Genomic DNA, 14,317 nt, shown 5'->3' on the forward strand with positions numbered 1-14,317 from the left:
GTTTATTTTGTGCTTTAAGGAAATTTACTCTATTAATCTAAGGCAATACAGCGATCTGTCATGACACATTAAAGAGCCAAAAAGTAGTATTTATTGTTTGAATTTCTTAAAAAAATGACAACAGTTTAAAGCTGAGATCATTTTATGCCAGATGTAACCTGCTCTGTCTTGACTGTTGGCATGTTGTCAGGTTCCTCTTTGTTGCGCGATGTATTTTCATGTTACAAAATTTAGACTTTTTTTCTCGCAATTGCAACTTTATTTTTCAGAACTGTGAGTTTAAGGAGTGCAGGTTTTGCAAAGGGTCAACTACTACTTAAAACTAGCCCGAAATTAGCCCAGTCACGTTTCGGGGGGGTTCCACTGGTAAAAATACACATTTTACGGGTGGTAAAGTACACATTTTTGGTGGGATTCCCCTAGTAAAATTTGCATTCATGGGGCTAAATTTGATGTTATTGGGGTCGCTTCAACTTGCAGACATGAAAAACAACCCACGGCAATAGTGTTAAAGTAGCTTGCGGGAAAACCGTGGACCTGGCAACAATGTATTTATGAGTATTTACATCGTCTGTGGAAGGCCTGTTCGACCACTCAGATTATTCGATAGGCTTTGTACTGTAATGGTTTTTTCACCGATGAATGAGACACGAGGTAATCTGGCGGCCATTGTGTCACTGCTTAGCCTCTTTTCTGGCTCTGTGTTCATTTGTTTTGGAGGAGACATGGCTTAGCAGAGTTATTATGCAGGGAAGGTGGGATCTTGCTTATTTTAAAGTCCCCATAAAATCAAAATGGAAGTTTTTTTTACGTTTAGTAAGAATATGTTAGCCTTAAGGTTATCTGTAAGCTAGTGTGTTTCAAAACAATTACAAAGTTACAAAAAAGGGGTTCACACTTGTCATGTTTGGTTTGATTAAAACAAACTCTGGTGCGACTGCACTGTTAGTGCGGTTCATTTGAGTAAGTGTGAATGCTACCATCCAAACCCTGGTGTGCACCAAACAAGCGGACAGAGACCGCTAAAAAGATGGGTATTTGTGTGCTTGCAAACAAACTCTGTGTGGTTCGAATGAAGTATGAATGCAACAAGGACCAAATACTTCTCAACGAACCAAAAATTGGGACATGATTTCAGGAAGCGAACAAGCAACGTCTCCAAAACAAAATGATCAGAGGACAAACATGGGGCAACGAGGAGGTAAAGTGCCTTTTGCTCTTTGTGAGTATGCAGGTGGTAAAACTAAATTCAAATAAATGCAAAAATGAGCGTGCTTAGTCCAGCAGGTGTCATTAGGTGTATTCGACTTAATTTGCCCCTTCAAGTCGAATGCACCTTTTCCTTTTGTTTGGGGTGTTCAGTGAGTTCCATAACTAGATATACGTCATACAACCCAACCAATCAGTTTGTGAACATAGCACTATGTCTTTAGGTTTGCTGTCACAAATGCCAGTGTGAACGCTAAGTGGACCAGGGCCAAATGTATCATTTTCCTTCTTGGTCAGGACCTAATGAACCAAACAAACTGAACTACAAGTGTGAACACACCCTTAGACTCTAATTTCCACCTGTATGGATCAATGATTTTTATAACATCACCCTGCACTTCAGTCCCACCCCCAAAACTATAAATAGACGCTGAAACTGTGGCTGAAATCAGTCACTTGTTAGTATTTTCTGTACAGGGAATGGCATGTAGTGCACTATGTAGGGGATAGGGAGTGATTCAGACAGTGTATATATGCTTTCCATCGTTGCGAAGGAAGTCTGGTTTTGCAGTCATGTGAACGTCCAGTGCGCGCACAGTCTGTTCCGGTCTGGAGACAGAGAGCACATAACGGATCATATGCGTGAATCAGCGCAATTGACAAAATGTATCAGACCTATTTGAATTCTACACATGCTATTTATGGCAATATGGATGAGATTGTGGCTGTCAGACACTGTCAAATACCGAGCTCAACAGCTCAAGCTGTGATATAAACAAAAACCTACTGGCTGTTTAAAAAAGGGTCTTCCTGTTTCAGTTGAAATTACGTCAACACCTAGAATAACACCTACACTCTTAAAAATATAGGTCCTTCACGATGCCATAGAAGAACCCTTTTTGTCTAAATGGTTCCATAAAGAACCTTTAACATCTGAGGAACCTTTTTGTTTCACAAAAGGTTCTTTGTGGTCAAAGAAGGTTCTTCAGATTATAAAAAGGTAAGAAAGAGATGTTTTTTTAAAGAATCTTTGACTGAATGGTTCTTCTATGGCATCGCCGTGAAGAACCTTTTAAAGCACCTTTATTTTTAAGAGTGTAGTGTGTTTCAAAGCACTTCAGTGGACCTTTAAACTGTACTAATCTTTCAAAATATTACCGTTTTAACTGTATGATTTTGATCTAATAAATCTTGCCATGCAACCACAACAGTTTGAACTATATTGTATATTCACCTGTCCTTCTCTCCTAGCATCTACTAGCATCCATCCATCCAACACTCACTATTCAGACCAACAGCCAACAAAATGCTTTTGTTAGACTTGGTATGTTGTTTGAACTTTAAAACACACCTAATACTCACTCCTAAACCACACATAGTACTACAATGCATTCAGTCATGTTAATGTCATTCCAAACATCACAGTAATACATAAAGCAAGTTATATGGGCGAGTGTAACTGTCAAACTGGTTGCATCGTGGCCTAAAAATGATAAAATGCTTTAAAGTATGTGAAAACTCAACAAAGTGGTTAAACCTGTCAAACCTTTAACAGGTGTGGCTGAGGTTTCAAGATGAGAGGAAATCCAATATCATGAGTAAGCAGAAACAAACTTAAAGACTGAAACTACCACATTATCGGCCTTACAGCTTAAGGAAACATCTGTTTCTCTTTGGATCTCTTGCAGTGAAAGACGTCACCTAGACGTCAAGCTGTAATCCAGTGCAGATGGGTCAGCGAAAAGCGGTGGACATCACTGGATTCTCAGGACCCGAAAGCCTTTTACTCATTTCCTGAGTCCAGTCTTCTAACAGGGTTATTTTTAGTGCGCAGCGATTCACTTGTAAGTGCAGTTTGGAGAATTCAGGGCAAGCCGAGACCGATTACAAATTTCAAGGCAGAAATGGAAAACGGACACGGATGTACGAGGAATGTGGCATCAGAAAGAGATTATTATAGATTAACAGGGCGGAAGGTCAGCTCTTCATTTAGGATCAAGCAAAATGAAAGTTTTCAGCCCTGATTAAAGGGTTCAGTCGCTGTTAACAACTTTAGCCTAAATGACATTCTAGGACAGATTGGCAGAAATGGAGCTCAGCGACTCTAATAAGATGATGTAATGGACTTACACAGCAATACAAGACCATGTTGATTCTCAATCCACCGTGATTAGCCTTAGGACCAGGCTGGTCAATGTAAACTCATAATTAAAACATTCATCACTTACAAAAGCAGTCCTGGATAAAGGACGGCTGATGTAAGCAGCCTCGGCCTACAGAAATGCAAAGAACTAGTGGATTGTTTGCTATATTATGGCACCTATCCATGAAATCTCTGAGGCTTCTGACAGCCTGAGGCACGTTAGCACTCCTTGGACAAGCACAGATGTTGTTTTGGTGTTTGAGAGAACTGAAGCATGACTGCATGGGCTTTAACGGCTCTTAGGACAGATGCTGACAGCCCGCACTTTAAATGGTGAAAACAGCCAGATGCATGTTCGTCTCACCACAACGCAGGACTGTGAGTGTGAAATGGTGGTGAAAGTGGTCTACTGAACTAGTATTTGATGGTTCTAATAACTATTAAAAACTAAAATCAGTCATAAACAAACAAGGGAGCACCTATGATAGCATATATTGTAACTTTGTGGGTTCTTACATTGTGAGTACATATAAGAACCCAAAATGTTACAATATACAATCTTGTAAAAACAAATAAATAAAAATGAAAGAGTTTTAAGATTTTGTTTTTAATTTAATGTTAATAAAATATGTCCTACCTAGGACATATGGTTTGTTATGGAAGCCCTTTTCCACCACTGAATAAAAAATATAAAAAGGGAGACTTCCGGTATGCCTCGTGCGGAGTAGACGTGGTTGGAGGTCGCTCCGTGAACATTTATTTGTTTCTTTCTCAGTAGCTTTATTTTTGTTATAATCATTCATCTAACGGTCAATCTGAGTGTATGACTTCAAAGAAAAATGCCAAAACCAGCGAAGTCAGGGCGAAATATAGTAGATATGCTGACTGATAAGGGGAGCGAACAGGCAGCTAGTGCTAAAGCTAACGCTCCTGCTCAAACAGAAGATGCGTTAACGCCAGCTTCCTTAAAGGAATTAATTGCATCTACTATACGCACTGAAATCTCCTCACTGCGGTCTGAGCTCTTGTCTGAACTTCGATCTGCAGTCTCCACGCTACAGACGACCCTGTCTGTACAGGCCCAAAAAATCGGTGATGTTGAAACTGCACTCACCGACTGTGATACCCGCCTGATTACAGTGGAAAAACTGTGCAATGCATTACAAACAGAAAACAAGGATCTCAAACTTAAACTGGATGACTTGGAAAACAGATCGCGAAGGCAAAATGTTCGGATCATTGGGATACCAGAGGGCTCGGAGGGCCATAATCCGGTGACTTTCGTATCCTCTATGCTCACCGAACTCTTTGGGGAAGACGCCTTTGAGAGACCTCCTGAGATCGATCGTGCTCATCGTGTCGGGCAAAAACCTCAGCGCAATTCATTTCCTAGGCATATGGTGGTTCGGTTACATAAGTATCAGACAAAGGAACTTATTTTGAAAATGAGCCGTGAGCGGGGACAGTTGGAGTTTAATGGCACCGTTGTTCGTATTTTCCCGGACATGTCTGCTGAGGTAATGAGTCGTCGAGCCGAATACAAGGACGTAAAGACTTCTCTCCGCAACGCCGGTATCACCTACGGAATGCTGTATCCGGCCAGACTCCGCATTGATTTCCAGGGACAGCGACATATGTTCCTGACTCCGCAGACCGCGGCGGATTTCATCAGGTCTGTTGTAAAGCCTGCAACAAGCCAGGCTTGAAAGATATGCTCCCATCATGGAAAGGGGTTGTAATTCTCATTTTTTCTGGTTTGGTTTTGTAAACCTGAATTATTTAGACAACCCGTGCTTGGAGTTGAAAGTTTCTTGAACTACTATATGCTTTATAACAACTGAGATTTAAAATTTGATATCATATATCATAAACTACTGAGAATATTCCATACTATATTTCTTTTTGTTTGTTCACGGAGTACTGCCGAAAAGGCAGCCAAAGTTGCTAAGACTAGCCAACTTGTTTTTGTTTTTTCTTTACCTGACTGTGCTGTTCTTGTTGGTCAGACTTGTTAGTGTTATTTATGTTAAGTTCTGTGCCAGTTCTGAATGTACATGGAGAATAGATGTCCATTTTCTAACGACATTTCATGCATCATTTGATATTTTTCACTTTCTTTTTTGTCTTTTCCTCTACCTGAATCCAGTTTTTCAGATCTTTAATATTGATATGCTAATTTCCCGTATTAATGCATAGCAATTTTCCTCAAAGACAGGGCAGGGTTAATTTAGTTAGCTGGAATGTAAAAGGGATGAACAATAAGGTAAAAAGTGTAAAGGTTTTCTCTAAATTGACGACACTAAATGCCAATATATGCTTTTTGCAGGAAACTCATCTTAAGAATTCGTGCCATAAGAGCTTGATGAGATCCTGGGTGGGTCAGGTGTTTCACTCAGGATTTAACTGTAAAGCAAGAGGCACAGCGATTTTAATTAACAAGAATACTCAGTTCACCCCCTCTGAAGTTGTCCCCGATCCTAACGGTAGATATGTGATTGTGACGGGTGCTCTTTATGATAGTCAAGTGGTCTTAGTTAGTGTTTATGCACCCAACTGGGATAACCCAGATTTCTTTACAAAACTTTTTTCCAAACTTCCAGATTTAAATTCTTACCAATTGATTTTAGGAGGAGATTTGAATTGTGTCTTAAATACTAATTTAGACAGATCATCTCCTAGATCAGCTACGCTATCTCATTCCGCTAAAATTATTAATTCCTTTATGGAAGGATACGGAATGATTGATGTGTGGCGGTTTTTAAATGCCTCCTCTAAAGCCTTCTCTTTTTTTTCCCCTGTTCACCATACCTACTCGCGTATTGATTATTTTATTATTGATAGCAAATTTACCACCCAAATACAATCCGCTCTTTATGACAGTATTACCGTTTCGGATCATGCACCAGTAATGCTAGGATTGACTCCCTATGGGTGTGGAAGGGTTTCTTACATCTGGAGGATGAATGCTTTGCTGTTATCAGATAATTGCTTTGTTGATTTCATAAAAAAAAAAATTACCTCCTTTTTTGAGACAAACGCAACAGAGGGGATGTCTGCTTCTATTCTTTGGGAAACTCTTAAGGCTTATTTGCGTGGAGAGATAATTTCTCGTTCCGCCTTTATAAAGAAAGTCCGCAACAAGAAGCTTAATGATCTTTCTAGCCAAATTGGTAAAATAGATCGGATATATGCGCAGCGCCCAACTCCATCGCTGTATAATGAAAGGGCTCTCTTACAATCTGAATATAACCTTCTCTCCACCAGTCAAGCGGAACAGCTTTTATTTAAATCAAGACACCGTTTCTATGAATTTGGAGATAAACCAGGCAAAGCACTTGCACTACAACTTAGGCTTCAAGCAGTAAAGAGTTTTATTGCTCAAATCCAAGACCCAGCTGGAAATGTTATATCAGACCCTCAAGAAATTAATAACCAGTTCAAATTATTTTATTATTCTTTATATCAGTCCGACTCTCTTAAAGATCTAAATCTTATAAACGATTTTTTCGAAAATCTTGAGATCCCCCAAATTTGCGACGATTCAAAAGCTAAATTAGACAACCCTATTAGTTTATCTGAAATTTTGCAGGCGATTTCACAGATGCAGAGTGGAAAATCTCCAGGTCCAGATGGATTCCCGGTTGAGTTTTTTAAAAGGTTTTCCTCTGAGTTATCGCCATGGCTTCTTTCAGTGTTTGAGGAATCTTTTAATAATGGTAGTTTACCCTTCTCCATGCGACAGGCATTAATTTCATTAATTTTGAAGCCCAATAAAGATCCGCTTGACTGTGGATCTTATCGTCCGATATCTCTCCTCAATGTTGATGTTAAAATTCTGGCCAAGATCCTGGCAATAAGATTGGAATCCATTGTACAAAGTGTCATACATATTGATCAAACAGGTTTTATAAAAAACAGACAGGGTTTCTTTAATCTTAGACGACTGATGAACATAATTTATACCTCCTCGGACTCATCAATACCTGAGGTTTTAGTCTCTCTTGATGCGGAGAAGGCTTTTGACCGCATCGAGTGGGACTATCTCTTTCTAACGCTGAAGAAGTTTGGATTTGGAGATAGGTTTATTAGTTGGATAAAACTCTTATATTCCTCCCCCCTGGCTTCTGTGAAAACAAATGGTATAAATTCTGAATACTTTTCATTGTATCGTGGGACGAGACAGGGCTGCCCCCTATCTCCGCTCTTATTTGCTATAGCTATAGAACCTCTCGCAATAGCTTTCCGATCCAACCAAAATATATTTGGAATTTCTAGAGCAGACAAAGAGCAGAGAATCTCTCTCTACGCTGACGATGTAGTACTGTATATTTCGGACCCGGAGGCCAGCCTTCCTAATGTTTTAGAAATTTTGAGACAATTCAGTAGCATTTCGGGTTATAAATTAAATTTAAATAAAAGTGAGCTGTTCCTAATAAATCCAGCTGCAAGTGCCCTCTCGTTATCAGCGTTCCCATTTAAACTGGCCCCTGATCAGTTTCGGTACTTGGGAATAAATGTAACAAGAAAATATATAGATCTTTTTAAATATAATTTTGTTCCCATCTTGGATCGGACAAAACAAGATCTAGCTAGGTGGACAACTCTTCCACTATCGGTTGCAGGCAGAATTAATGCCATTAAAATGAACATTTTGCCTAAATTTCTTTTTCTATTTCAAAATATTCCAGTGTTCATACCAAAAGCCTTTTTTAAGACTCTAGATGGGATACTTTCAGAATTTATTTGGAATGGAGGCCCGGCAAGGATTCAGAAGTTATTTCTCCAACAACCTAAAAAATTAGGTGGATTTGCGTTCCCTAATATTTTATTTTACTACTGGGCAGTAAATATTCACAGTATCTTGTATTGGAGCCAGTCTCATTACGGTCTCTGTCAATGGGTTCCAGCATGGGTTGAGATGGAACTTGACTCTTGTAGTAGAGTCTCACTACATTCCTTAGTATGCTCAGCATTGTCTACCAAGTATACTTGTTATTCTTCTAACCCCTTAGTCCTTCACAGCTTAAGAATTTGGAAGCAATTTAGAAAGCATTTTGGTTTTCAAGCAATGTCAGGTATGTCCCCTATATATAAAAACCCCTCTTTCTTACCTTCTATATCGGATGGAACATTTGCATTATGGTTTAGAAGAGGCATTGTAAATATTAATGATCTTTTTAATGAGGACACTTTTGTAACCTTTTCATACCTGTCAGAAAAATTCAGGCTTCCGAAAACACACTTTTTTAGGTACTTACAGACTCGTGAATTTATAAGGAATACTTTCTCTAACTTTCCCCATACACCCCTTAAACAAGAGATTGACCAAATCCTTGAAATAAAAATCGCTAAAGGTACTGTTTCTAACATATATAAAACCATATTTTCATTTATTATAGCTGACTCTTCATCTTTGTCTAGAATAAGGTTGGACTGGCAATCCGATCTTAATCATGTTTTTTCAGACGATGAATGGTCAAACGTTTTACGCCGTGTACACACTTCTTCAATATGTGCTCGTCACTCGTTGATACAGTTTAAACTACTGCACAGAGTCTATTGGACAAAAGTTAGACTGTCAAAAATAAACCCAGAAATGGATCCTACTTGTGATCGATGTCGACAAGCCCCAGCTACCCTCTACCATACGTTCTGGTTGTGCCCTGAGTTAATTCCATTTTGGACATCAATTTTTAAATCAATCTCTGACATTTTTTTGTTAAAACTTGAACCAAACCCTTTAGTGGCACTGTTTGGTCTTAACCCGACAAATGTATCGCTGTCATCTTTGCAATCAAATGCATTGGCCTTTTGCTTAATAATTGCCAAAAGAATTATATTATTGAATTGGAAAAACCCGTCTCCTCCCAACTATTTTCATTGGATGTACGATTTGTTGCAGTTTATCCAAATAGAAAAAATTAGATATACAATTAAGGGCAAAGCAGAAGACTTTTATTCAATTTGGCAACCCTTCTTGCTGTATTTTAAAAAATAAAAATAACAGCCTTTTGTATTCTCTCTCTCTCTCATGTAACCCGGTTTCACATACTGGAATTTGTTTATGCATGTCTGTTCTCTTGTCCTGAATGTTTAAAACTTGTCTAGGAGGGTAATAGGAAAAGAAAGTGTCTGAAATAAGGACTCACACAGGTGCTACTTGTTAATTTAATATACCGATTATTGTTTCAATATCTTACATGTTTTGTTGTTATTTATTTACATTTTATTTATCTATTTTATTTTCTGTTTTCTTTCTTTTGTGTTTTCTATTGTATTTATATTGGTCTGAAAATAGTTCAGAGAGTAAGAAATATGTCCTAATTGACATGCAATATCTTTGTTTTGTTAGACTGTGGAAACATTGTATAAGCTTTTGTTTTCTCATATGTAATAGCTCTCTGACTGAAAAGTGCCAATAAAAAAGAGTTAAACTGAAAAAATATAAAAAGGTTATTGCGACTTTTTATCTTACAGTTCTAACTTTTTTTCACAAAATTGCAACTTTGTTTTTCAGAATTGTGACTTTATATCTCGCAATTCGGCTTTATAACTTGCAACTGCGAGTTTATATCATGCAATTCTTACTTTTATGCAATTTTATGCTCACGATTATGACTTTTTTCTCGCAATTCTGAATTTATAACACATTTTTTACTCGCAGTTGTGACTTTTCTTAGAATTGCAACTTTATTTTTCAGAATTCAGAAGTTTTTCTCAATTGTGAGTTTATATTACGCAATTTTGACTTTTTAATGCAATTATGACTTTTTTCACTTTTTTCTCAGAATTGTGGCTTTACTTTTAGAATTGCGAGTTTATATCACACAATTCTGACTTTATAACTCGCAATTGTGACTTTTCAGGACTGTGAGTTTTTCTCAGAATTGCAACTTTATTTTTCAGAATTGCGAGTTGATATCTCGCAATTGTGAGTTTATATCATGCAATTGCGAGTTTATATCATGCAATTCAGACTTTTTTACACAATTGGAACTTTTTCTCTCACAATTGCAAGTTAATACCATGCAATTCCAACTTTTTTCTCAGAATTGCGACTTAAATTTTTCAGAATTGCAAGTTTTTCTTTTTGAATTGTGACTTCATTTTTCAGAATTTTGAGTTCATATCAAGCAATTCTGACTTTTTCACTCGCAATTGCGACTTTTCTTAGAATTGCTACTTTATTTTTCAGAAGTTTTTCTCAATTGTAAATTTACTTTTTTTCTTACAACTGTGACATTTCTCAGAATTATGACTTTATTTTTCAGAATTTTCAGAATTCCTCTCACAATTATGACTTTTTTTTGCAATTGTGAGATTATATCACTCAATTTTGTCTTTTTCTCGCAATTGTGACATTTTATCTCGCAATTATGATTTATAACTCGCAATTTTGAGTTTATATTACACAATTCTGACTTTTTTCCTTACGGTTGTATTTTTTATTCAAAGGAATAAAATGGGCCTCCATAGTTTGTAGAATAGGATGGGTAAAAAATGATTGAATGAATGAATTAACTAATTTATTGATTTATTTATTTCTTACTTTAAGAAATACTATTTAAATACTATTAAAATCATACAATTTAAAATAAAAAAAATAAAACTATTTACTATTAAATTTTAAAAAAAGCTAAATAAAAGCATTTCACTAGATCCCACCTTGGCACACAGATAACTACATAATTGAAATGTACTGTAATATTAATGTCAGTCATCCATATCTCTCTCTCAGTAATAGCTATCTATCCATGTTTGATACTGCCATTCCACTCCCTTGGTTTGCCTGCTCCTAATTTCCTATAATTACAGACCCACATCATAAAAAGTTTCCTCCTTTGGCCTAAAATAGAGCAATGGGAAATACAGTCATGTCATTCATTGAACACACACATACTACAAATAGACTCCAATGACAGAGCAGGAGTTATGGGCAGGTCAGGAGGGAACACTTTAAAGCCAGAGCAATGACATGAGTCAAAGCCTTTGACATGAATCCATTCATTCCACATTCTTTACACACCATCATTACACACACACACACACACACACACACACACACACACACACACACACACACACACACACACTCTCTCTCTCTCTCTCTCTCTCTCTCTCTGTAATGTGATCGTTTCATGCCTTGAGCAACGCGACTGTCAGTGTGGCATCACATGATGTCACTAATAACCAAAAGTAAATTATGCCACATGATTCCCTGTGTCATTTTTGTAACAACAAACATAGTTTCAGTTGATTGAGGAAGTTAGCTGTTTTGTGGAATGTATGAAATTACGTGATGACAAAAGTGAATTTGCACTCACAAATTTCCCTGTCAGTTGACTTTCCTTTCCTTATCATCATGAGAGAAATGACCTTTAAAAACATCAAATGACTTCTTTCCCTTTTAAATGAAATACATTACATAAATTTACCACAACAAATGTCCCTAGCTCCTAAGAATTTTCCCCTCTTACTTTCATTGAAAAACATTTGCATATATTAAAATGTGGATAGTACATTTACTCACATACTGTACTAATAAATCATTGTTTGAAGTTTACTTTTTTTTAAATAAAGAATTAAAATAAATTATTTCAAATGCATATTCTTCAAATGCATATTCTATACATCTTAATTATGATCTTTATTTTCAATGTCAAATGATTATGTAATTTCCACAGAGAAGTCTGAACCCTTCAGGGACTTTCTTTTCATTTTTTTAGCCTAAATGATATGGGCTATGATGCCACATAAATTAGTTCTACATATGTAAATATTCTTGACTGAGATGGCAGCTGAGTAATAAAACAGTTTTTGGTTTCTAGTTTGATAATTACATATTTTCACACTTGTGCTAAATGCTTCTTCTCAGAATCTACTTTCTATAGCAGCTATCAACAAGATGCACTTCTTGGTTCACCTCAGAATATCAGCTCTTCTTATTTCATAAAACCGACAACGGCGGCATCTCGTGGCCAGTGAAAGTAATACCCAAAAGGTCTGCCTGGTTGCCATAGAGACAGAGAAACACAACATCACTCTTCCGCAAGTCATAATGCGGTCAACTGAGGAGAAAACTGTACTTTTATGTGCGTTAGATAATGATGTAGAGGGACCTAAGAGTCTTTTGGAAAGCAAGAGTTCCAATGATACTCAGGAACCGGAGAATATTTTGTGGGAAAAAGATGAGGTGGGAAGAAATGCCCTGTTTGCTGCGTGTATTTTTGGACGGAGTGGCATAGTGCGTGAACTCGTGCAAAACGGCGCTGAAGTCAATGAACTGACACCTCGCGGTAATTAAGTTAGCAAAATTACTTACAATTAAAAAATACCTATAGCCTGCCAACTTTAAAACTGTAGTTAAAAGTTGTAGATGTGCAGTCATTTAGCATGATAAGACACCAAATTACTAGCCTAACGTTACTAATATCAACCTTATTTTTCCGTAAGAGTGGAAATTTTATGGGTGTGGCTTCCGGTCTCCGCGTCCAGCTATTTTTAGCTGTACAAAACAGCTGGTTTTGCTGCTTTATGTTGCAGATTGGTTTGCCTTACCATATTATTTTAACGTATTATCTTAATTATGAAAGCACTGGTTTGTTTGTAGTGCAAACTGTTTTACCGTTTACTGCACATTATTGTTCGTCTCATTACTTCCTGGAAGTCTGGCCCATAGGCTTACTTTCTCATTGAAGAATAAATGGGATAAAATACATATAAGATAATTTCAGTTCACCAAATGTTTTTGGTCTAATTAAATGTCAAGAATACCACCAAGAAAATGGTTAAGAGAGTAATGGACTCTTAAATTAACATATGGAAAAAGAATTTACAAGCTGTTGCACTGAAAAACAGTCAATCAATATGGTTCTTTGGTTCCGTAGGCTACTCACCATTGCATTATTCTGCCATGTGGGGTCAGCTGGATACTTTAAAAACTTTGGTTGACCTCAACGCTGATTTTCAAGCTATCAATTTCCGTGGAGAGAAGGCTGTTGATGTGGCCCGGCGTTATGACAAACTGGACTGCGCAGAGTATCTGGCATGGGCTGGTGAGAAAGTGAAGCATTTCAGCATATACAGTGGTGGCTAAAATTATGAGAACATTATTTTCAGCAGCTTAATTAATGGTTTTTAAGTCAGTTGTTTCTATTTTTTGCTGTGGTGTGTCAGTAGGAAATATTTCCAAACATTCTTTTTGCCATTTATTGTAATAATACAGTAAGATAATAATACAGTTTGCACAAGGCATCTGACAACAGCCAGTACTCCACACAGATACCTGATCTTATCATCATCCTGTCTGTCTGGAATGACATGAAGAAACAAATTGAGACAGACTAAATCTAAAAGAACTGTGGCAACATCTCCAAGATGCTTCAAGAAACTCGCAAAGGTATAAAGGTGTAAAAATGCTGTAAAATAAGGATAAAAATAATGCCATAAATAGATTAACTTCTATTAACTAAATCAAATCAACATTTGGTGCGACCATCCTTTGTGTTTAAAGCAGCTTTTGCGCTGGTGCACTTGGCCATAGATTTTCAGGTAGCTTTGCAGGTGGGTTTCTTGAAGTATCTTGGAGACGTTGCCAGTTCTTCTGGATTTAGTCTGTCTCAGTTTATTCTGTTTCTTCATGTCATTCCAGACAGACCGCATGATGAAGAGATCAGATATCTATGTGGACCACTGGCTGTTGTCAGACAAAAAAAAAAAAAAAAAAAAAAAAATCTCACTGGATTATTACAATTAATGTCAAAATGAATGTTTGGAAATGTAAACTGATATTTCCTACTCACACACTAGAGCAAAAGATAAGATTAACTGACTTAAAACCATTTTTTAGCTGGTGAAAATACTAGTGTTCTAATAATTTTGGCCACCACTGTATGCTAGAGTCAAATTGCATTATAATTAAAGCATTTTTTTTTCTCTTATCAGAGGCCAAACAAAGTTTGCAAG

The 14,317-nt window shown here is 37.0% G+C and overlaps 1 protein-coding gene across 1 annotated transcript in view; it reads left to right on the plus strand.

Annotated features, from left to right (window-relative positions):
- The first annotated feature begins 12,410 nt into the window (after nt 1–12,410).
- ankrd45 (ankyrin repeat domain 45) overlaps nt 12,411–14,317 on the plus strand; it is a 3,364-nt gene continuing 1,457 nt past the window's right edge. The window contains exons 1-2 of the mRNA XM_073847865.1: nt 12,411–12,648; nt 13,240–13,407. Coding sequence (XP_073703966.1) covers nt 12,411–12,648; nt 13,240–13,407 — 406 coding nt within the window. The remainder of the gene's footprint in view (nt 12,649–13,239; nt 13,408–14,317) is intronic.

Source organism: Garra rufa, chromosome 9 (genome assembly GCF_049309525.1).
Source record: "Garra rufa chromosome 9, GarRuf1.0, whole genome shotgun sequence".
Lineage (NCBI taxonomy): Eukaryota > Metazoa > Chordata > Actinopteri > Cypriniformes > Cyprinidae > Garra > Garra rufa.